At 37.8% G+C, this 23,802-nt stretch overlaps 4 protein-coding genes and 1 pseudogene across 6 annotated transcripts; 3 read left to right on the top strand and 2 right to left on the bottom strand.

The window, feature by feature from the left end:
• The first annotated feature begins 8 nt into the window (after positions 1-8).
• LOC111340665 (uncharacterized) lies at positions 9-3,521 on the top strand. Its single transcript, XM_022947546.2, has 3 exons — positions 9-33; positions 563-850; positions 2,156-3,521. Exons 1-3 carry the CDS (start codon positions 24-26, stop codon positions 2,560-2,562), a joined length of 705 nt encoding a protein of 234 aa, XP_022803281.2. The 5' UTR covers positions 9-23; the 3' UTR covers positions 2,563-3,521.
• LOC111340664 (serine/threonine-protein kinase VRK1) lies at positions 2,890-11,887 on the bottom strand. 3 transcript variants are annotated; one of them, XM_022947544.2, is made up of 10 exons: positions 11,621-11,887; positions 10,615-10,670; positions 7,951-8,020; positions 7,249-7,445; positions 6,961-7,059; positions 6,156-6,288; positions 5,620-5,740; positions 5,254-5,309; positions 4,459-4,691; positions 2,890-3,924 (listed from the first exon to the last, which is right to left on the bottom strand). In XM_022947544.2, exons 1-10 carry the CDS (start codon positions 11,808-11,810, stop codon positions 3,739-3,741), a joined length of 1,341 nt encoding a protein of 446 aa, XP_022803279.2. In that variant the 5' UTR covers positions 11,811-11,887; the 3' UTR covers positions 2,890-3,738. The 3 variants fall into 3 exon arrangements, with proteins under 3 accessions (XP_022803279.2, XP_022803277.2, XP_022803280.2); XM_022947542.2 differs by having other exon boundaries at positions 5,248-5,309; positions 11,621-11,886; XM_022947545.2 differs by having other exon boundaries at positions 4,549-4,691; positions 5,248-5,309; positions 11,621-11,886.
• LOC111318873 (uncharacterized) lies at positions 8,104-10,608 on the bottom strand (annotated as a pseudogene).
• A 52-nt stretch (positions 11,888-11,939) lies between the features above and the next one.
• Positions 11,940-14,141, top strand: LOC111318875 (barrier-to-autointegration factor). Its single transcript, XM_022921737.2, has 2 exons — positions 11,940-12,070; positions 13,509-14,141. Exon 2 carries the CDS (start codon positions 13,528-13,530, stop codon positions 13,798-13,800), a length of 273 nt encoding a protein of 90 aa, XP_022777472.2. The 5' UTR covers positions 11,940-12,070; positions 13,509-13,527; the 3' UTR covers positions 13,801-14,141.
• An 815-nt stretch (positions 14,142-14,956) lies between these two features.
• On the top strand, positions 14,957-22,908 carry LOC111318871 (breast cancer metastasis-suppressor 1-like protein-A). The gene is made up of 14 exons (XM_022921735.2): positions 14,957-15,176; positions 15,283-15,370; positions 15,488-15,543; positions 17,071-17,142; positions 17,832-17,851; positions 18,427-18,486; positions 18,664-18,760; positions 18,925-19,023; positions 19,407-19,471; positions 19,552-19,585; positions 20,119-20,191; positions 20,348-20,401; positions 21,239-21,269; positions 21,883-22,908. Exons 1-14 carry the CDS (start codon positions 15,044-15,046, stop codon positions 21,967-21,969), a joined length of 969 nt encoding a protein of 322 aa, XP_022777470.1. The 5' UTR covers positions 14,957-15,043; the 3' UTR covers positions 21,970-22,908.
• Positions 22,909-23,802: the final 894 nt, after the last annotated feature.

Raw genomic sequence — 23,802 nt, 5'->3', positions numbered from 1 at the left:
TTGCAGTTGGAGCGTCCCCTGCCATGGTACATGGTGAGTTGAACATTTTAGCGTGTAGGAGAAACTAACAGAAATGAATGAGGCCGACGACAATTTTTTTGGGCGCGGAAAGTTGATCGGAGACTGTTGCAGACCACGATATTTTCCCTAGTGAAGAGTATTGTATCCAGACATAAAACAAAGTTTTCTAGTTGATAGCATAAGAGCTTTATTGTTTTAGAAGTTGAGTAGTCCCTATACGCACTAGTGGGGAACCAACTGCGAACTCCCTACCTCTTGCCGTGGTTTTTCCTCGCGACAATCTTTTGCAGGACTTTTGCCAGCGGAAAAAGTAAATGGGGAAGGAGAGGTAAGGCAGAAGTCGCTTTCAACAACACTGTTTCTTTGAACTTTATAACCACTCCTGGATCCTAAATTTTTAACTCTTATACGTACCTGTGCGCAGATCCTTGAAGAATTCAACTGGAAACATGGAATCGCCGAAAAATATCAAAGTATGTAATCACAAAAAAGTCATGATAACTCGTTTCACTGGGCTGACATAAAAACTTTCATTTCATAGCTGAAGAAGAAGTGGAGGAATTTGTTACCTTGGCCTCAGCACTGCTGATCAATATTGGGACTCTCTCTACCCCTTGGATCAGGTCAATGCACAAGGCTGCAGCCAAGGCTCAAGAACTGGGGAAGCCCTGGGTGTTGGACCCCGTAGGTGTGGGCGCCACCACCTTACGGACAAACACAGCTACAGACTTGGCTGTTTCTTATAAGCCCACTGTGATAAGGGGCAATCCTTCCGAGATAGTGGCTCTGGCCAAAAATATCTGCAAAGAACTTGATCTTCAGCCATCAGGTATGGGAATGATGTAAATTGTTTCAGATAAAAATTGGACAAATTGATCATTGCAAAATCCCATTCAAGAATTTTTCAATAATTAGCTATCAAGCAGCTAACCATTTTGCCTCACTCCCCAACTGCTCTCCCCAGCTAGGACAGAGTGGTTTAAGGATATGTGTGGTTTCTGGATTATAAGGTTCAGTTTTCAGCCCTGGCACAGGTCATTGTGTTGTCCTTGGGCATTACATATAAATAAAGGCTGATAGTTTCTAAAGAAACTGTTTGGGGCTGCGTCGGTGGGGGTAATGAAATAATTTGAATATATCAACAAAGTTGAAATGGTAAATTGGCCACCGTTACGATTATAAAAGCTGACGTTTCGAGCGTTTGCCCTTCGTCGGAGCGAATGGGGGAATTATGGGTTGTGTGTGCTTTTAAAGGCAGAAAAAGGAGCTACGTGATTGGTGGGAACATGGCAACGAGAAAAACACGAATAAATTAATTTATTCGTGTTTTTTCTCGTTGCCATGTTCCCACCAATCACATAGCTCCTTGGCAACGAGAAAAACACAAATAAATTGATTTATTCGTGTTTTTCTCGTTGCCATGTTCATTTATTCGTGTTTTTCTCGTTGCTATGTTCCCACCAATCACATAGCTCCTTTTTCTGCCTTTAAAAGCACACTCAACCCACAATTCCCCCATTCGCTCCGACGAAGGGCTAACGCTGGAAAAGTCAGCTTTTATAATCGTAACGGTGCCCAATTTACCATTTCAACTTTGTTGATATATTCAAATTGTTTTGGCATTACAGTTACCTTCAGTACCTCCTCCCACCCCACCGGTGTGAAACTGGGAACAGCCAAAACAGGAAACATAACATAAGGCTTGAGGTGGGCTGTAATGGAGAAAAAAAAAATCTCCAAATTGGTTCCAGAAAAAGGTTTCAGCTGCTAAATGGCTTTGTCTTGTAAATAGAATTCACCGTTTACCAAACCAGGCATCACATTTACTCCAATAGTCAAATTCCTTGTCAGCTAACATAAAGGTTGATATTTAGGGTTAACCCTCTGAACCTTAAGAGTGACTGGCATCCAATTTCTCCTTACAATATCACCCTTGAATCAAACATTAAGGTCATGAGAATAAAGCAAATGATCAGCAACTAAAGAAGCTCTTGATTGTTTGCCAAACACCACCGCCATAGGAAATGTAGAGAGAACAGCCTAGAGAACTTGCATACTGGTGTTAGTTTGTAAAGGGTCAATGGAAGAAGAGGCAGTTTAAATTTAGAGATAATGGTGATCACATCCTGTTTAGAAGGAGCTCAAAAAGGAGTTGACAGTTCTCAGAGTTCTGACCATGCCCTTGTGCCTGCCAAAGCCCTGGCAGTGGAGTGCCACTGTGTTGTTGTGGTGACAGGAAAAGATGACTTTGTGACAGATGGTTCCAATGTGATCAAGGTATCTAATGGTCATCCAATCCTCACAAAGATAACTGCAGCTGGATGCACATTAACGGCTGTGCTTGCAGCATTTGTTTCTCTGGGAGATGTCACTCATGTGATGAAAAGTTGTGCTTGTGCATTGAGCATCTTTGGAATTGCAGCAGAACTGGCTGTACAAGATCCAACAGCTAAGGGGCCTGGTAGTGTCAGAATGCTAATGCTAGATACCTATGGAAGATTTAATACACAAACCTTGTGGAACATGGCCAAAATTTCCTAACTGTTAAAACCCCCAAGATCAATTTGCAAATTATTTTTTATAACTGATGTCAATGTCCATGTGAACTAGTTGAAAGACTTAAGTAAGAGGATATTGTCCATAGGATTTGAACAGAATAATTCCCATCTGCCAAAAGCATTTTTACCACCAATTCTCAGCCAGTTACCAACAATTGCTATTTGAATTGTATGGAGTTAACTCAGGAGCAATCTCTTCTCTTAGATTTATCAATATTTCACATGCCATTTAAAATGTGAAAAATTGCTTCTTTACCTTCAAGTACTAATATAGTATTAGTAGACATAACAGTCTGGTAATTAGGATAACTTAATATTAATACCATGCATTACTTTATTATTTACTTCACTGCCTTACAAGATGAACTTTACTTAAATACCAGTACATAACATGTACTGAAATAATATTTACACCACCATACATCAGGATGACACAGTGTTGCCAGCTATTTGTTTCTCAGGCACCAAACACCATAATAAACAAAGCTGTAATCAAATAACTGTCTTAATCTAAAATGAAATTTAACCTTTGCCTCGTAGTGTTTTCATGGTAGGCTACTAACACTTATATCCAAAAATGTATGCTGTAACTAAAAGGGCAAAATTTTGCTAAAATCGTCCAACCGAGTGAATGTTCATGAATTTGACACTTTTGGCAAATTTCAGCAAATTTGTCAAAGTAAAATCAGTTTAGCAGAATTGACTGTTTGACAAATTTTAGTCAAATCTGTCAAAGCAAAATCAGCCTCATGGATTTGACGATTGTGATGAAATTTCACCATTTTTGTTATTATATGCATTTCTGGACATCTCTTGCTACTAAATCTGATGACAATATTTTATTTGATCTAGGTAAATTAACCATGTATCATGGTACTTGGTAATTTCAATATCATTTGTAAGTTGTTATGTTCTAATATACTTGAGTCTGGTACATTTGAGTACATGAAAAGTTTGCTGTTTGTATGGCACATTCTACATCTTGTCCCATGTTTAAATGAAATCAGTTTACCCCTTCCATTTCACCCACGCTTTTTTAATGCTGTGATGTGGTGGGCACAGTCCTGTTGCCTTTGCTATTTATTCCCAACAACACTGATTGTCAGGGAGAAAAATAACACAAAATGATCCTATTTATTCAGCATAGGCCACAACTAGCTTATGGTGAAGTTGCTGAATCAACCGTAATTGGTTTTCTTTGACTTCCTCTAACAGCTCTTGGTCTGGCAGCTTCAGCTTGTTGTTTGGTAGGAGCTCTTCCTCTACTTGCTATGACTTTTTTCCCTGGGCTGGCTTTAGATTTCTTAGCTGTAGGAGACACACTTGTGTCCTCTGACTTACGCTTCTATAATTCACAAGAGAATAATATTTATAAACAAGAATAGGATGTAATAAAAAATAAAAATAGAAACATTTGGTGAAATACCAAAACAGTCATTTGACCATATTTTGTTAAAGGTTACATTCAGAATATTATTTTCAGTTTCTATTTATTAGGTATGAAAGCCACATAAGCATTGGCAGTGCTCCTTGTGAAAGGGTTTCTTGACCTCTACCTGTGGGGAAAAATGCCAAAAACACAAGCATGGAAGATGACTGTCTAGGGAGTAGAAAAAAAAAAAAAAACCACAATCCTTTCACACCAATGAGTGCCCAAGATAGAATTTCTCCTGATCACATCAACACAATAACAGGCAGAAAAGAGATGAGAGTAAAGAAAAATATCAATTGGGAGATTATTAGTTGATCCAATACCAAATTCTCTCAATTAACATAATAAGAATGGCAAGACATACTGTGAGGAGAATTTCTTATGAGATTTTGGGAGTGAAAGGGTTTAGAAATACCCAAGTTCAGACCTTACAAGAGTTAGCCTCACCCTTGGAGATGTTCTTTTTGCAGCATTATCCCTGGTCTCTTTTTCTTCTGAGTTATAACCATTGCAAAGATCTGCAGTGGCTGAGCTCACCTTTGTGAAATTTACATTCTTTCCATCATCTGTACATCCCCTCTTTTTAAGGCCATCTCTAAACAGCTTACGAATGTATTCATAGTTTGGTTCATCTTCATATTTCAGTGAGTTGATGTATTCCAGGTACTTCTGTATCTCAACTAGAATGAAATATGTTTGCGTATGATCATTACATAGAACCTGAGGGACAAACCATTCTCTCTCTCTCTCTAAACCCTTTAACCATAAGGGTGACCAACATCTAAGTCTAATATCATTCATGAATCAAACATGTAGGTCACCAGAATAAAGGAAATGATCACCAATTAAAAAAAATCTCTTGATTGTTAAACAAATTCTCCTTGTCAGCACCTTAGGAAATGTATAAAGAACAGTATGGAGAATATGCAGACTGATGTTGGGGAGTACAGGGTTAAAGGAGGATGGGGAAGACTTGAATGACTACCACAAAATTATGCTGCCTTTGGAGAAAAATAAATAAAATTTGAATACACCAAACCACAAGAAGTATCATGAACACTAAAATATACATGCTAATTCTTAGTGAGGAAGACCATAGAAGATCAAATTTAAGCATAGAAAACTAACCACTTACATAAAAAGAAGGCAATAAAATGAGGGGGGATGTTTGGATTGTTTTAAGCTACACTTGGCTCTTTGGGCCTTAATAATGTAACTGCTGATACCCAATATTACCTTCACCTTGATGATTGTCGTGAAAACAGTCCCTCATTAATTTTGGAATGTTTTTCATATACCTGGCAAAACAAAGAATAACCCCTTCCATCAGAAATACTTCAACTGTAATTGTATAAAAATGTGTCATATAAGCTGGATTAATAAAATAACTGGGAGAAGTTCAAAGGTTTCTTAAAGGGCCAGGCACTGAGCAAATTGACCAGTTGTGAGGACTGTTTTGCCCACCTGGTTTGACCATCTGAAGGAAAGTTTATCTTATAAAGAAGTGCAGTTCAAAAGGTTTTACCCGCCTATGAAAACCAGTTGTCTTCTGGCTGAAAACATTGACGACACCCCTAGAAGTTGTCAGGCAATAGAGACTGCACATACTTATCCTTTTCATTCTTCACATATTCCTTATTCTGAAGATTTTTTTCCCAAGGAAGTCTGTCACACAACCACTGTAGCATCACAAAACCCAGAATCTCCAAGTCACTGCGGCGAGAGGTGACTGTAAAAATCAAATCCACCGTAAAATCAACAAGTGAAGTTGCAGAGGATGGTCAAATAAGATGAACAGAACTTTGGGATTAGACATTATACCCATTAAGGAAGTGTCCCTTCAGTTTGTGCTCCCATCAATTGAGCTGTCTCCTGAATAAGTGGTCTACAAAAAAGAGATTCCACTGGCAAGAAAACTAGATCCCTTCAGGAGAAATGACCAGACCTGTCTGTAATTTGGTTTTACTTGAGTTTTGTTTGTTTCTAAATAACAACCTAATGCATGGCTTAATGTATTCCACAGACTGAGACAATTCTCCAAATTTTCAAAACCAAGTACTAACTTCTCTGTGACACTCCATCAGAGATAAAAAAACACAAGATGTTTCAACTGAGGTTAGCATGCAACTAACTGATCAGCTTACCTACACCATTATGTGCATCTCTGCTGGTAAACTCTATTGTTCCATCATGTTTTCTTTTAGGGTCTTCTTTATATTCTTTATGATTCCCATCAGGACAAAACCGATACACAAGACCATAGTCCAGCAAATACACCTGTGGAAGAAATTTTAAAACCGATACCAGAGCATTCTATAGAAGTGATCCTTTAGGTTTTGTACCCAATATCCTGAAACATGTATCTATTGTAGTAAACTATGCTGACCAAACATTGCATGCTCTGGACTCTGGATTCATGCTGCCACAAATGACATTGTGTTGTGTGTTCTTAGCAGGGTTCCTACCCTTTTTCAGAAACAAATTTCAGGGACTTTTGCGGGACTTTTCCTGGCTCAGATTAATTTTCCAATGGCTCCAAATTAAACCTTTATCCCTTTCATTCCCAAGATTTCAAAATGAATTGTCCTCCTTGCAGTCTGTACACATTTCTTATTATGTAAATTCTGAAAACTTACTGCTTGATTTAAGCAAATTTCCAGGACTATCCAGACCCTGTAGTCTTTTTCCAGGACTTTCCAGGTTTTCCAGGACCCATACAAACCCTGTCTTAGGGCAGGGCACTTATTTCTCATTGCACAAAGGAAATTAAAACCTGATCATGTCATGCTAAAGAAACTGAGTGTGATAAGCTCACACAGCTCTGCAAGTCAGTCTTGTATGCAAATATAACCAAAGCAAAAATGATTTGCAAAAACAAACAGTTTAATTCATTTCTACAAGGTTCTTATCAGGCACCAGGAATTGTCAACATGTGCAGATGTCACTTACTTGACCAGATTTTGACTTTGAGAATCCCATCATGAGATTTGAGCCTTTAATGTCTCCATGGGTATATTCGTGACAGTGGATGTACTCCAGAGCATCAATCTGGCAACAGAAATAAAATGTTTTAAAAATCCTAGTTATGAAGCACCACTATGATGGTGAATTTCATACAAGAATTGATTGCCTTAGAAATGTTCACAGTATGGAAAAAGAATACAAAATTGCATATTACATGGCACACATTACAACTGAAATCAAAGCAACAACTCTCAAATAGGTAGAGATACTTACAACTCTTAGACCAAGCATCAACACTGTTGTCACATCAAACTTTCGGTCATTGCTTAGGAAAAGCTCGTCAACGTCCTTCCCAAACCGCTCCAGAACTAGAAATCGCAGCTTCCTGGAGCCATGTTCAAATGATCCAGATCCCAAAAACATTGGGACACCAAGATGTTTTAGATGCCGTGACTGACACCAGCTTTTTACTGATAAGAGGAAACATTTCCAGTTATAACATGTACCTTGGTGAGATTCTAACAAGCAAGACATCAACTTTTCATGCCTCAAAGTGCCTAGCATTTAAATTTTTCCCAAAATTATTACCCAGAATCAAAACACAAATGTCATGAGAATAAGAGAAACAATCACTAGCTTTAAAAAGATCTTGATTGTCATAGAAATTCTCCTTGTTGATACCAGAGGAGAAGTATAAAGAATAGCATGAAGAATATCCAAACTAATATTAGGCTGTGAAGGGTTCATGATCCAAACTTAAGGGACATGTACTTCTTTCTCTACAGCAGATTTTGCAAGGGGACAACTTGACTCTAAGTATGTTCATTTTCTCTCATATTAAATGAAGCCCCTCAACCATTCATAAATTAACACCTAATCATATCCTGAAAAAGAGGAAGAGCTATAAACAATTTCAGAGACATGATGTTTAATTAATAAGAGGCAGTTTTTAAATTCAAGAGTTCTTTGACATACTTAGTTCTGGTTTAGCCACACGCTGATAAAATGCAAGTTCTGTAAATAAAGGGCCATTTGCATGTGGCTCCTGTAGAAAAGGAAAGAATATCACAGTTGAATTGCCTTAGGAAGCAAACAATCTCAATTCTCTATCTAGGTTCATGTTCCATAATAACGCACAACTTAATCTATCTTTTCGCCTTTTCACTTATTTAACATTTGAATCATAGTTTCTTTTTCAGGGCTTGACACTTACTTTTCAACTTACCAGCCAAGCAGCTAGTGACAGCTTAGATGTTACAACAATTTCAATTTGTTTACTAACTAAACTGGCTAGTAGAAATAAAAAAACCATTAGCCAAAACTGAATTTCTACTAGTCTGTGGCCTATTGCGAGTGTCAAACCCCTGTTTTTAATACTTTGAACGTAATAGAAATAAATATTCATTTTTTTTGCAAACAATTATTTACAATTTTAAACCATTATATCTAATTATTTACAAATTTTAAAAGAATTAAAATTAATATTCACAATAGAAAACTAACTACAATATGTGAGAAAAGAAAAAATTTAGCATTACTAAATAGGAAAAAACTATCAATATAAAGACCTAAAATTATGAGTGTAGGTGAAGACCAGCTACAGTGAGGGTGAAGTCTTCTGAGACCTCCCGTGATTTAAATGGAACTCTAGAACCTCTTATGCACAGGTGTACAGTTTTTAATGTAGCAAATGAAAGTTGTATTCGTAGCCAGGAAATGACGCTGGTGTAGGGTTCATTATTCTTGTTTGAAAGCTTATTTGCGAGAGTTCTCAAAAAGTTCTGACAGTCAAGTCCCATGCCTCCGTTTGTACCAAACACCAACAGTGTAAAAGTTCCCATTTCCACATCCATCACTCTCTGGTTGTACTTTCTCTTCTTCTCATTTTCTTGCTCTTTGAAAATTGTAGCTGTGGACTTGCCCTGGTTGGACCTGGAGTTAACATGCGTTACATGTACGTCAAAAAATGCTGTTACTCCTGTTGTTCAAAAGCCTCCTGCCTTTATGTCCAGCCTTGCTTCTCGACTTGTGACAGTTGACTGAAGGTTAAAAATTTCATTGTCAAGTGGTTGCAGGAGTGGCTCTGTCTCCACATTTCTGCACACTTTACTGATGTGCAATGTCAGTAGATCTCGGATAGTATTGTGTCTCTAGGCAACAAAACCTCCCTTCTTGCATAATGAAGCATGGTTGACAGAAATGATTTCTCCACAAGCACAGTAGCTGGAGAGATTAGGCAGAGGGATGTTGTAGCGGAGGCAAAGTGAGTCCCTAAACTCCAGCTTGTTTAAAGCCAGTCCATGTTCTTTGATCAGAGTGCTGTTTAGCCAAGAGCTGGCTCCCTTGTCTCTTGCACCGATTGGAACAGATCAGGAGATAACGATTTGTCAATCCTGCCAATCAGGGACTTCGCAGAGGCTCTCCTTTGAACGTTGATTTCATGCTTTGTTTCCTCCATCAACTCTCGTGCTGGAATGGTGGAGCTTTGAGTAAGAATAGAATTGATGTGTAGTGCTGTTATATCACACAAGGCTTTGAACTGCTCTGGACTTTCACACTTAGATCAGGAATCCCAATCTTGCCCTGCCCAGGTGATAGATTGACAAGTTCATTAACTTCTTCAGGGAGGGGCTCCGCTTGCCCGAATAATGAAGGAAGAAAGGAAGTGGGAATCACTTCTTCGATGGCGTCCACATACTCTTCAAACGATTCTATGGTGTGCAAGTAATAAGTGAATTTTGATTTAAATCCTTTAGTGAAAGTGACATAGGCAGCATGGGGCTGACTCTTGCTGATCTCTGCAAGGAACTCCATTTCTTTGAGCCACTTATCAACTTTCTCTTGACAATATTGATCCTTAAACTCTTTTGATCCGATGACTGCACCAAGATGACGTCGTCCCCCGAACGTTATGTTCACTTTATTGCCAAACACCTTTACATTCTTTACCAGATCACTGGTCTTAACAATTAATCAGCTTTTAGTACCATTAATGATATAGCCAAATTTTCTCCCTTCCTCACATAAACTCTTGTACCATTGATAGAGTGACTCAATACTCTCTCCACCTGCGGAGTCATCCGCCAGTCAGACTTGCCTGACTTGGGGAGTTGATGCCCTGAGACTAGTGATCATGTGAATGCTGTTAATTGCATACCAAGGCATTCCTAGCGGGTCACCTTGGGTAGTACCCTCTTCAGAAAGGATCTCACCTCCGCCATTAATGAACAGTCTAGAGGGGCTTCTATATGTGCAGGACTGTGCTCTAGCAGCACCCAGTGGCCCCTGGCACCTTACTTTTGCTCTTGGGCGGCTCAGGAATCTTAGGTTTTTCATATAAAGCATATGCTGGGCACCCTGGATTTCACAGTTTCAGAGCACTGGGCTCCCTTCAATTTTTCTTAGAGCACAGCCTTGATGTGTTAATGATATATATATATATGGCAATTTCTGTACATGTGATCTAAATGTTATGCATGGCCACCGCCCTCTTCACCTGATTGAAAGCGTTAGTTGCATCAGTTTTTTTTAACATAATTGATTTTCCACTGACTCATGACTAATGACAGGATGGTATTGTCCAAGTGACTATTGATGCAATTAGCTGATGAGACATTCAGATATCTGACAAACTCTTACCACTTTAACAACATGTTCAGCAGTTTCATTAACAGGTGATCCACTGTCAGGGGAAGCTGTTAATGATAAAAATAATTGTCTGTGTGATTACTGTGATCAGTTCAGATTTTATTCTATGTGATTAACAATACTTTGACCCCATCTTACAGAGAATACAAAATACAAAGAGGATTTGTGAGATGTTTCATAGTGTGAAATACACCCATCTGCCTTTAACCCTGAAATCCTAAGGCTAAAGATGCCGTCTCTTCTCGAACTCTCTCCTTTCGCCAGTTTCTGGCAAGCACTGTGTAGGACGAGAATTGAAAAGTGCCACTTTTACATTGTGGATTCAAAATTTGTGTTTAGAGGACTGAAGTTGACTGAAGTTTTTTGCTGAGCAGTTATTTTCCCCCTTTTTTTTGTTTCAAGAGGAAGATCAGTTGGCTAAACTGCACAATACCTGGCCACTCATTTACATGTGATTCAATAAAAAATAGCGTCTATTGTGTTATGCCTTGTTGTTCAAAGCCTTGCGACAGATGTAAATGAGGTAGCTGGGTATTCTGAGGCTGCTTCCATCAGCAAGTTACAAGGGAGTTACAATATGTTCTTTTTTTTAGAAAAACTTCACAAAAGTACTGCATTATTACCCTTAGGACTAAAAAACCAGCAACATTGTACAAGAAGACTACCCTATCCATAGCTAGTGGTGTCAAGTTTATTAAAATTGTCATTTTTAATTGGACTTAAGGTATTTATTTTTTCTGTGCTCTGGAAGGGGGTAGAAAGGGACTCATGACTGCTGTGGAGGGTATCCTGGGTAATGCGTAAGAAATAGAAACCCAAAAATTTTCCCTGCATCATTTACCACATACTTCCTCACCTACCCTGCATATAACCCTCATCTGCGGCCTTTTCTCTTCATAGTTCACCAATGCAATGCCAACATCGCACTGTGTTAAGTTAATGTGGAATTAATTTCGGAAAAACCATACAAGTAGCTCACATATCAGAAATAGTTTACCTAAGTAAAGTGCTCCAAAGCCACCCCATCCTAACAACCTTCCCAACCGCCACTTTTTCTTGGTAAGATCCGTCAAGACGATTCCTGGTGGCAATTCAACCATTCCTCGGGGCTTACGAGGTTGCTTCTTCACGGGTACAGGTGCACTGGTGGTGGGCGCCTTCCTTTTCCCTGGCCTAGCCTTGCGCATGTTGCGTTAGGTTATAATTTAACAAGTTATTTCTTCCGCTCTCCGTCCACATCAGTGGGAAAACTTCGCCTGAGCGGTCGCCAAGCCTTTCGATTTCCCGCCATCCGGTATATCCATTTATGGCAAAGTTTACCAAATTTGGAGAATTATCCACGAGATACAAAGATCGTTGGAACAGCGTTGGGAGCCACTGCACATCCTTTCCATGTGGCATTGACTGTGTTTGCGGATACTTTGGACTCCGTCTTTGTGCGATTGAGGTAATAATCCATTCAATGTATTTAGTATTGCATTAGCTCTGCGTAAGAGAGAGTCTAAATCCATTTTTAAGTCCACTATGGCGACGATCGATGATTATGCTTGGGCTTCAGTAAACGCTGACTCGGCTTACTTCCGCCCTTTATAACTTGTTTGGGAAACTGAGCCTTTAATCACCTCAATTTACCCAAGAATCGTTAAGCACTGCAGAGTCTTTATCTAGGTATAAGAATTTTCGAATTTTTTATGTAATTAGCGTCGATCTGTCAGCTCTGAAGATGGATCAACGGTGCCAGCACTCAAACAAGAGCGCTAACTAGCCGTGCCGGATGTCGAAAGTTCTTTAGATAGGTATGAAACCAAAATACCGACCTTAGCTTACAAGGACATTTAAGTCTTTACCAAGCAAACCAGGTACACCCATCAGTTATCAACTCATATATTGATCGAGATTTTTCGCATGATGCACGCTTGCATATTATGCTCTTCGAGGGAGGCTAGTTAATCCCGCGTAGTAGTAGTAGTAGTAGAAACTTTATTAAAGTGTCAAAAACCGTCTAGCCAGGGAACAAATCCCTTACTAATTTGGGGACACCAATTAGGGGAGAATATACAAACTAAATACAGTAGTAGATTAAATATCTATTATTAACTTATTAAGAGATTTATAGTAAAAACACACAGAAGTCAAAATGAACAAAGGCTACAGCCTGCGCAGCCATCAACTAAAAGTTCACTTATATTGAGTTGGCGTATCTTGCTTTTAAACGACGTTAGGGTTGTGACGTCCCTGATACTCTTGGGTAGTTTTGTCCATAGCTTAGGCCCTAAATATCTAATAGAGTGCTTGCCATAGGTGACTGTCTCATACCTAGGTATAGAGAAATCTGCTTGCCGCAGATTGTAATTACTATTTGGTTCTTTAAAGATGTTACTTATATATGCAGGGCACAGTTTATGTTTTACTTTATACATTAGTATGCACAGATCCTGTAAGCGACTATTTAGTATTGTTGGCAGATCTGCCTTCTCTAATAGTTGTTCATAACTAGAATTATTATCCTTGAAAACCGCTCTAAGTCCTCTTTCTTGTAGTCTTTCAAGCTTTCGAGTGTCACTCGCTTTACAAAAATGCCACACTAGGTGACAGTACGTGAGGAATGGTAATATCGCGCTTTTGAATAATATTAACTTAGATTTCATAGGAATTAAATTACGTAGTCTCATTAGAACACCAATTGCTACGGGAATTGCTAACTGTCAATGCAGATGAATCTGGCCCGGCCTGACATCGAAAACATGCAGATCCCAAGTGCACACCTTTGATCAGAGAGAACGGCCTTTCGCTTTCAAATTTGATCACAGAATCTTATTATTTTAGCGCATCTGGACCAGACACATTTGAAACCTCTAATTCTTTAGCTTTATTCTAATCTGCAGGAAGGTGCCTTTTGGAATCATGAGTTCTACTTCACAAAAACACAGAAACTTTGTGTCTGAACCTATGGGTGAAAAGCCAGTAACAGAGCTTGCAGGAATTGGTGCAGTCCTGGGGGAAAGGTTGACCGGTAAAGGCTTTGACAAGGCCTATGTTGTTTTGGGCCAATTTCTTCTTCTCAAGAAGGATGAGGAGATGTTTATGGATTGGATTAAAGAGACGTGTTTAGCTAACAAGAAGCAGGGCTCAGATTGTTATAATTGTTTGAAAGAATGGTGTGATGCTTTCCTGTGAAAACTTCAGGATAACTATTAATACACAACATTAGTTGTTTAAATTGTGTTTTTAAGTGTAAATGTTAATTCAAGGCCAAACCAAGGTCCTGATTTTCCCGTTAACCAAAATTATTGCGACCTTAAAAACATAGATTAATAACTTTTGAAATTCTATTCATTACAGTTCTTGTGTAGCTTCAGGCATGTAAGTGTTAGTTCAAGGCCCAAGCAAGGTCTTGATTTTCAAGTTAATCAAATCATTGCAGCCTTAAATACTTAGATTGATAACTTCAGAAGTTGTTTGCATTACAGTACTTCTTTTGCTTCAGGCAATTAAAGAATGAAATATTCTAATGAGAATGTAACTTCTATATCATCTATATATTGTTCTCCTTGGTTCTAGCCCATAAAAGTAAAAAGAAGACACGAATATTGTTAATTTCCTCTGGAAAAACATACTCCAAATTATATGTAATTCAATTCCCTCTCCCATCTTCTTTCTCTAAAAATTATTTCCCATTCCTTACTCTCCATTTCCCTTTCTCTAATTCCCATTTTAACAACTTAGATTATGTTTGCATAGTGGACCAGCTTGTCTCTGGAAACCCCCTTTGTTTCTTCTACATACTTGATGATGAAGAAGGTAGAGTATAATTGATACAGTGTCCTATACGGCAGCCAACTGTTTCCAATCTCGCAAAGATTGTAGCCTGTGGTCTGGAATGCACGGGTCTTAAGTCAGTCTCCACTTCTATTTTTTACTCAGATATAACAGACTAAATTAGCAAAAGTTATGGGTAGAATTTTCAGTGCAAAGATAAGCGACTGTAAAATCCAACCTTTTGACATCAGAATGTCTTTGTCAAATGAAAAGCCCAGTTCAGCCCAAATATAACAGGGCCCGGTTGTTCAACCGGGCCCAGATCTTTAATTATGTGATTTAGTTGGCAAGATAAGGTGACTGTTTCTAAGAAACATCGCAATGTACGAAACAAGTTTTGCTCGGATCAAGCCTGGAAACTTTTTCTGGTTCGGTTATGCTCCAAAGAAAACCATCATCCTATATAAAATTGTCCAACATCGTGTAGACATGACATCAAGTACTGATTGAACGTGTAGTTGTAGCCGCTGAATTAGGAAATGCGGGCTCTAGCTTAGCGCATGACAAATTAGGTGTAAAGATCTGCAGTACTACTGAACGTCTGGTTCGTTTCTTGGTTCTTGTTACCATTTCAACTGGGATCTTGTAGTTCCTAATAAATATGCCGTCTGTAGATGGTGAAGAAAATGGTGAGGAGGAAGTGGAAAGGAGCCCTAACGAAGACGAGAACATGAGTGAAGAAGAGGAGGAAGAGAGCAGCCTGAGTTCCGACGAATCGTCTTCTGAGTCCAGCAGTTAGTGCAGCCTTTTGATTTTTTCCTCCGCGCGTTTTTGCTCCTTGGTGTTGTTATTTTGCTTGTATATCATATTTTTCTTATCGAAATATCCTTGTACTTTTAGTCGACGAAACGGAAAATGAGAGAAGAAGAAATGAATGTCTCAATGACATGGCAGACCTGGAAAGACAATTTAGCGACCTGAAAGAACAGTTAGTTCAAATTTAGTTCTTGCATCAATTTGTTGAACATTAGCTGTATTAATTTTATTATGATGATTTTGATAAGCATGTAGTAGTTTCTGTGATTAAGTGATGTTCATTTTTCAGGCTGTATCGAGAGCGCATAAGCCAAGTCGAGAAGAAGTTGGATGAGGTCCAATCTGGTTAGTTCTCTGGGGAAGTGTGGTGGATGATTTCGTTTCTTTCCCTCTCTCTACCCCTTTGAATTAAAATTTCCCTTTTTAACTCAAACGTTAAGCTAGTGCACCCTACTTATATGTGGAAAGCTATGTTTAGAAGTTCCATTCTTAAGGATTATCCACCCTTTTCCTCCCAATCCACATAACTTGCAAGGAATAGTGAAAATTTCCTCTGTTCCCTTTGTCAATCATACAGTCTAGCTGTTCAAGTTTCTTCAATACCCTCCTCCTCCTCCTTTTTAGAAAGCTGCAAGCATCATTATCCTCCTATCTTCCCGCAATTAACTCTCTGTAACAGTAACCCCTGTGTTAACAAGGAAGTCACTTGACAAAGGGTTGCAAAGGGGGTCTGGTTTACTTTAAACAGTAATTCGCACATAAAAAATTTACAGGGGAAAACTTTAAATCCTACATTAACTTACCTTTTTGTAAAATTTCCTTTTTATGGATTAATTTTGGGCTTAATCACACATCACTTTTAACTGTATTCCACCTCTGTGACAAAATTCCTGTCAATGCGTTGATGAACATTCTTTTTCTTTCTCTCGCTGTAACAATTATGATCATCTATTTGAAACATGGTTAAAATCCTACTTTTTTTCTCATTTTAAGTGACTTCTTTAATTATAACATAACCAAAGTAAAGCGCGTGCTCTGATTGGTCAATTTAGCGTCCCCCATTTGCCCATGGGTGTATGCTGCTGACATGAGCAAATGGAAAGACTATTTTTCTGCACGCGCTTGTTTTTTCTGGTCACATAAGATTTGTTATATAAAAGGGAACTCTTTAGCTACAATGTATCAATGTTATGTTATTAAACAAATGGTAAACACCACAGCGTACACTATCGAGTTACGGATGCACTTGTGAGGTTTGCTAAGCACTCAAGAAGCTTCTTTCGTGCTTAGCAACCTCCCATGTGCATCCATAACTGAATAGTGTACGCTGTGGTGTTTACCATTTGTTAATTGTGAAGCATATTAAGTCAGTTTCAATCACCTTGATGGACATTGCAGAATAATGAACTACAGTAAAAACCCGCAAGTAAGAACCTATAATTTTAGGAGTTAGCCTAAACAGGTTCTTATATAAATGGTACTTAACAAAATTTTAGGCTATTTAGGTTCTTAAAACAGGTTCTTATTCTTGGAGAAAAACACACCTCCATAACAAGTTGGTAATTGTCCTATGTTTTAATTTTATTCACCACACCACCCCTACCCCACCCACTCCCCCCCCCCACAAAAAGGGAAATAATATAAATTTGTATTTGGTTTATCTTTGATTATGATTACAGTAAATAATTTCAGTGTACCTGTAATGTGCTATATGATTTTAGAAAATAAGAACCTATTTTAATTTTCTTAGGCTAAATAGGTTCTTGTTTATAGGGGGTATAAATGGCAAATTTTAGGCTAACAGGTTCTTAATTTTTTGGTTCTTACTTGCGGGTTTTTACTGAATACCATTGCGTGATTCTCTTGTCACAGAATGTGCCATGGAGTATACCGGCCCTGTTAGTGAATTGAAGGAGATGTGTGAAATTAGAATAGAAGTTGCAGGTATGTATCAGTGATAAAATGTTATTTTAAAGTTGTTACTGGAACTAATGTTAGACCTCGTGTACTCAGAACTTAGTCTTAGCTTTGTGTTGTTCTTAGAATTATCTTTACAAATGGCCTGGGTCCAGTCAAAGGGCAGATAGCGCTAGCTATAGAACTGATAAATCCCTATACAGGAAATATACTGCACTGTCCATCTAATAGCGTATCTATCCTGTGGAGAGCATTATCTGCCCTTTAAGCAATGGAGGCCTGATTTATTAAATATGAGATGTTTGTATCTTTTTTGAATGGGATATTTTCAACTCATCCATCCAATTAAAAAATTAACCTTTTTTGGTAACATATATGCATGTAACAAAATGCATTTTAAACTGACTTTATTTGGAAAAATGGTATCAGACAGAGTAAAATGCAAAATTACAAATGCAAACCAAAATATGTATTTAAAAAAGTTAAAAATAATACTCGACACTTGCTATTTGTTTCCCTGATATGTTTACTTACTAGTTGTACCCAGACGCGGCTGTTCAGCAAATACTTCTTGTTGATTTGTTGTTTTGTGAATCTCATATTACTGTAACTTTTTCCATTTATTTATGGAAAAGTGTCATTCTATGCAAACAAAAGTATTATTAATAAAAGCATGTTACTACTGAAAAATTAATTTGTGATTAATTGATTTTCAGGAATTTTACGAAATTGTAGGGTAAGGATCCTGTGTAATATGAATGGTGAAATGTTTAAACGATTATTGTGGTTGCAACAGCTGTGTGTCAAGTTGGGTTGTCTTGTCCTTGTACAATACATTCTAATAACGCTTATGTCAATATCATCTGTGGAGGCACGGTGGCCTCATGGTTGGTGCGCTCGACTCTAGATCGAGTGGTACTCTCAAAGGGCCTCTCTTCACCCAGGTGTTTAAATGGGGACCGGGCAATTTAATGCTGGGGGTAACCCTGCAATGGACTGGCATCCCATCCAGGGGGGAGTAGAAATATTCATAGTCGCTTCATGCTACGGGAACTAGAGTTAAGCACCGGCCTAATGGGCCACTAGGCTCGTAAACAGACTTTACCTTTACCAATATCATCTAAATTCATGATTGGTATTTGCATCCATTGATTGGAAAAGTAAAGTTAACCTCTCTAGGGAAAGTGACTTTAGTTGCCTTTCTTTTTTGCATAGTTGACTGATATTGAAACTGTGAGTAAATTTCTTGTTAACCAAACAAGGACACTATTTTAAAGTTTGTGATTTTTTCCCTTATACCTACTTTTTTAGTTAGGGAATGTAAGAAACAAATATGATGCAGATGAACAGGCTGCAAAACAACATTATGAGGTAAGTTACATGAACCTTCTCATTCTCAGGAGCAACTGAAAGAAAATTCTATCAGCAGTATTGCTACATCTACCTAAAGGTGGCAAGGGTGCCTCTACTTTACAACATACAGTACCTTGTCAAATTATCATTTCTTTTCAAGTGAATATCCTCAAAATATTTAATATCTTTCCACAGAGTGAAAAGCTGGCCTTGATGGAAAGCATGAAGCAAGAGTTAGAAGAAAAGATAAGAAAATTAGAAGAGGATAAACAAAATATGGATATTTCGGCAGGTAGTATTGTTGCCTTATACTCAGTATTTTGACTGCCTATTTTAATTTTTTTCTCCTTCAGTATTGTGTTATTCTTTTTTCTCACTCTTAAAAGTTCTAAGTTGAGTTAGCCACAATAACTGTTGTGAGTATTTTTTAAGTAAGTTTTAGTGATTTTGTTTCAGATATCTGGCTTGAATCACAGTCGCTCAAAAAGAGGCACAGGAAGTCGTCTGATGGATCCATGCTCTCTGACAAAAGACGGAAGCCTGTCACTGTTACAGATATCCTTTAGAACCTTTCAGTAAAACATCTCTAAAATATTTATCCCTACAGATAATGTAAGGTTAACACCATCTCCTACTGAATTGACTTCACCCTCAAACTCCCAAGATCTGATGGTTAATTCTCCCCTCTATCTGCAACCTATCCCCCTGGAAGAGTTTCTGGAAATTGTCAACAACAGAAATAATTAAGAAGAGAAAGAAAGTATTTTGAAGGAGAAAAAGAGTCAGAAACCCATAAAAATCTGTGAGTAGAGCCAGCTTAAATGCTGGTACCTTCCAGAAAGGGGATCTTGGTCATTTACTAAGTTATATTACAATCATATGAAAATTATTGCAAATTATAGTGAAGAGCATTGTTGTCTTTTCTTAACCTTGGTTAAGTCCCTACATTGTATATATGTTAAGAGAAATGGATATTCTTGAAGACTGGGCTGCTATCAGGAAGGTAAATATTACAACTGCCAATCAGTTTTCTGATAACCAAAAAAATGTGTCATACCTGAATTTTTATCTGTTTTCTTGAAGGCAAAAGGAGCATTAGCAAGGAGAAGACAAGAAAGTAAGACATTTTATTTCTAAAGGAATATTAGATGTGTAGACCATATGTATATACAAGTTGTATATTTGTGTGAAATAGCCAAGTAAATATCTGTATAGTTAAGAATATTTCTTTATACTTGGCTGTGGTTAAGTTGTTATAACACATACCAACAAAATATGGTTGAAGAGGCTAGTTGGTCACACTTAAAACATAATCAAGGCTTATGTGCTGAGCAATATTTGAAGATTCAATACCACCTTCCCCCCCTCCCCCTCCCATGGCAGTCCATAAGCAAATAATGGTCATCCATGCCCAGGGGGTGGGGAATTTGAACCTTTCCTGGGTGAGATGGGGCATTTAAACTGGAAGTGTGAAGGCTTTCCAAGGTTATACGTGCTTTAATGGAGGAGTTTGATGGTTGAGAGTTTTCTGTCATGAGCAAATGGTGTAGAAATTGCTTTTTGTTGTGAATGAGGGAGGAAACCTTAACGTCTTAGCAAGGTTAGGATTTTGGAAATTTGAATCAATAACCTCTTTTATTTCATGTGTAGGTGGTTGCCAATCAGAGAAGAGTCCATTTAGTGCAAGATATGAAGATGGAAAGCTTTACTATGAAGGAGAATGGTAACTAATGTGGGTTTGTTGTTAATTTGTGACAGCTCTGCACATGTACACAGAGATTACAACTAAATTACACACCTTGAGTGGTATTTCTGAATAAATTGTGCAAAAGCTCTTCGACTAATAATTATAATCTCATCTTTATATTCTCTGGGTAAGGTTCCACAAAGGTGATCATGTACTGATAGAAAGCAGAAATGATACACAGTCCAGGTATGTATGCTGCTCTTGTTCATGATCAAGGCTGTGTTCTAAGAAAAATGGAAGGGAGCCCAGTGATCTGAAACTGTGAAATCCAGGGTGCCCAGCATATGCTTTTTATGAAAAAACTAAGATTCCTGAGTCACCTAAGAGCAAAAGTAAGGTCCTAGGGGCCACCAGGCACCACTAGAACACAATCCTGGATGCTCAGGGTTGTAGCTAAGAAATTACACTGCAGGCTGAAATTTCAAGAGGTGGCTCAAAGGTGGTGAACGATTGAAAGTGTGTAACCTTGGAAGTGCCCATTGTGCTTTAATAACAAGCAATCACTGGCTAAAAGTCCAGCTGCCAATCCCTGCTTTTTCATGTGGCAAATTTTGCCGGCAGCCAGTGCTTAGTGACAACCCTAATTGCTACCTGTTATCATGGCTTTACCTTTTCATTTGATCTTTTTTATCAGAGTTTTAGTGTAACTATCTCAAGTCATACCCTTTTTTCAGAAGTTCATAAAATTGTGGTTGTTCTTGAAAGTTCTCAGTCTGGTTCAGTTTCTCATTTGAGTTTACATATTAACAAGGCACTTGTTTTATTAAACAAATATTTTGTGGTAGTAGTCAGAAATAATAGTTAAGTCAAAGACATACCTTGATTTGTTCAAGGCACTGATTTGCTTTACAAATAATTTTGTATTAGTTGTCAGAAGTGATTGTTAGGTCAAAGACCTAACAATGACTTGTACAGATTTACCATGTTGCAGCCATATTACTAGGCAAACATTATACTCCATTCTCGTGGCTTATTTCAGTAATTTTATCCTGATGATGAAACATTTTCTGTTTGCTACTTTAGTGCCATTGTTACAGGGATTAACACTGGAGAGGTAACTATAGTAAATTAATTTTTCCTTGTTTCTACTTCTTTTTTTAGGTGTTTCTTGCCAGTGTTCTTCACATACAAAATAATTGTTTTCATGTTAACCCTTAAATCATAACTCCCAAGGGAGATCAGCTTCAAATTTCTCGTTAGACAGTATCAGTATCTTACAATAAGTAAAGGTTATGGGAATCAAGGAACTGATCAGTAAAGAAAAATGGTCCTGATTGCTCACTAATTCTCTTGGTGGCTATTGTATGGAAATGCCAGCAGATCATTGACAATAACTTATATACATATGATGCACGATCCTTGCAGTAGAGAACGCTATTTATGCAATAGCGAAAATCAGACCTGAAAAAAATCAGGCCTTTACGGGATTCGAACCACTGACCTCTGTGATACTAGTGCAGCACTCTACCAATTGAGCTAACAAGCCAACTGGGAGCAGGCCGCTAAGTTGATTCGTAATAAACCCGTGATGATAAATATATGAACTTCATATATTCATTGTCTCTAATAACTTATATGTTTACAATGGGGTCTAAAGAGTAAATATTTCTCGTTTTTATATGGGACATTTTTTTGATTAGCAGTAATTGTTTATTTGTGATTTTCAGGTGTGGGTTAGGAAAGGAGATGGATCAAAAACAAAGTTGTACATAGGACAACTGCAGAAAGGAAAATACAGGATAAAGAAGTCATGAAAAGTAGTTGATCAAGTGCAACATTTTGTTGTCCATTGTATTAAAATCTTTTAGATTTAAGTCTATTTTGTGACAGATTGCATCAGGCCACTGTGACAGTTATGAAGTGTGTATTGTAGTTGGTGCCTACAGTTTATCATAGGAGACTTTGACATCCTGACATGTTGCTGTGACTATGTATAGTGATATATTGAGAATGGCAATTTTTTAAATCTCTTTAACTGTGGTGAGAAATATAGCATATTATCCTTCTCGTGCTTAACGTAGAAGCAATGCAAACTTGAAACAAAACGCACAGCCTGACCCTTAAGACAAAAGAGAACAAAAGTGGCCCAACTGAAGAGCCACAAAGAATGAAAGAGAAAACTTGTCAAATAAATAAGAAGAAAGAAGAAGAAAGATATCAGGGTCATGGAGGTTTGGTGGGATAAGAAAACAACAAATACACAATGTAAGTAAGCCCCCACACCCAAACACTCCGACTCTTAGATGTGTTTGAGAAACAGGTTTTATGCTTTTCTGTCCATCAGCCATAGGAAATCATCAAAATTTGTTTCAGTGGTTTACTGTGAACATTGTTATTGGCTGTTAGAATGTAAAGGAGTCAGGCTGTTAACCAATACTGAAGGAAAACTATGCATGTATATACAGTGCATGTTGTCAAGAATATACAGAACACCATCATGGAAAGTTTCTGTTTTACCTGCACTGAGAATTCAAGGTCTCCTTTACAATTTTAGCCTTTTGAGACTCTCCTCAAAATTTTCACTGGCATTGCCTGAAGCCATAATTATGTATTCAGTATTAAACTTGGTATTTTGGCATTCATTTGCATAGTATTGCTCTGTTATTTTTTGTTTTCTGTTTGCCATGCAAACTGTAAGTTATATGAATGGAAAATGTTATTACTTAATAAAACAAAGTATTTCTTTTTAGAAATCTTGTTGTATCTTTCTTTTCCTATAATTTTAAGCTTGAACCAGTTCAAAGAGATGTTTCCAACATGATTTCATTTGTTGTTATACTTGTAAATAACCCAGTAATTAGTAAATGTTTGTAATAGATCCGATGACCTTTTAGCTTGCACGCTCATTGCTCTAGAACAGGTACTCAGCTCATGGCAAAAAGTAATGTGCAAGATATGTGGACAAATATCATGTCTTTTGGTCTTACCTTTGAAATGGTATAGGACATTAATTTTGGGCCAGAACCTGAATATACTACATATTCTTGCTCTTTTCTATTTGCCATGGGGGAAAAAAAATTTTTTTGCAACACTATTTGCACACAGCATTTTAATGGTAACTCCACAACCCTCTCAAAGGTTACCTACCCCAACTTACAACAACAAGTAACCCACCATACTTTGCCTGCTACAAACACAAGTGGGCAGGCAAACCCTTTTATCTCTGAGAGTGCCTGGGTTCTAGTTTCTCTGTGCAGTATCACCCTTGAATCAAATGTAAAGCTCTTGAATATCATAAAATAGTAAAATTAAATGAGACTTACCTGTAAGTTGAAGTTTGATTGAGATTCTACCGAGTTATAAAGTGCTGGGAGATTACATGAGATAGCAAGCGCATGCGCCAACTCAGTCTTTAAAAAACTTAATGTGAGTGATTCAAGGCACCACACTACATTAGGGTGGGTGGGAGGGCATGTAATCTCCCAGCACTTTATAACTCGGTAGAATCTCAATCAAACTTCAACTTACAGGTAAGTCTCGCTTAATTTTACTATTCTACCTCGTTATCGTGCTGTAAGATCACATGAGATTTTGAAGCAACACGAACATTAAGCATTGTCATGGCAAAACTTTTATTTTACACATGT

Source organism: Stylophora pistillata, chromosome 6 (genome assembly GCF_964205215.1).
Source record: "Stylophora pistillata chromosome 6, jaStyPist1.2, whole genome shotgun sequence".
Taxonomy (NCBI): domain Eukaryota; kingdom Metazoa; phylum Cnidaria; class Anthozoa; order Scleractinia; family Pocilloporidae; genus Stylophora; species Stylophora pistillata.
The sequence above is the reverse complement of the archived record's forward strand: the minus strand, read 5'-3'. Positions and strand labels throughout refer to the sequence as shown.

Bases quoted from the DNA above. Each gene is read 5' to 3' on its own strand.
- LOC111340665 (XM_022947546.2), top strand. The intron at 851-2,155 runs GTATGGGAATGA...CATCCTGTTTAG, and splicing joins ACTTGATCTTCAGCCATCAG to AAGGAGCTCAAAAAGGAGTT.
- LOC111340664 (XM_022947542.2), bottom strand. From the start codon at position 11,810: ATGCGCAAGGCTAGGCCAGGGAAAAGGAAGGCGCCCACCACCAGTGCA. The intron at 7,446-7,950 runs GTATGTCAAAGA...TCCTCTTATCAG, and splicing joins TGTGGCTAAACCAGAACTAA to TAAAAAGCTGGTGTCAGTCA. The intron at 5,741-6,155 runs GTAAGCTGATCA...TGATTTTTACAG, and splicing joins AGATGCACATAATGGTGTAG to TCACCTCTCGCCGCAGTGAC.
- LOC111318875 (XM_022921737.2), top strand. From the start codon at position 13,528: ATGAGTTCTACTTCACAAAAACACAGAAACTTTGTGTCTGAACCTATG.
- LOC111318871 (XM_022921735.2), top strand. From the start codon at position 15,044: ATGCCGTCTGTAGATGGTGAAGAAAATGGTGAGGAGGAAGTGGAAAGG. The intron at 18,487-18,663 runs GTAAGTTACATG...ATCTTTCCACAG, and splicing joins CTGCAAAACAACATTATGAG to AGTGAAAAGCTGGCCTTGAT. The intron at 19,024-19,406 runs ATATCCTTTAGA...AACCTTGGTTAA, and splicing joins GAAGCCTGTCACTGTTACAG to GTCCCTACATTGTATATATG.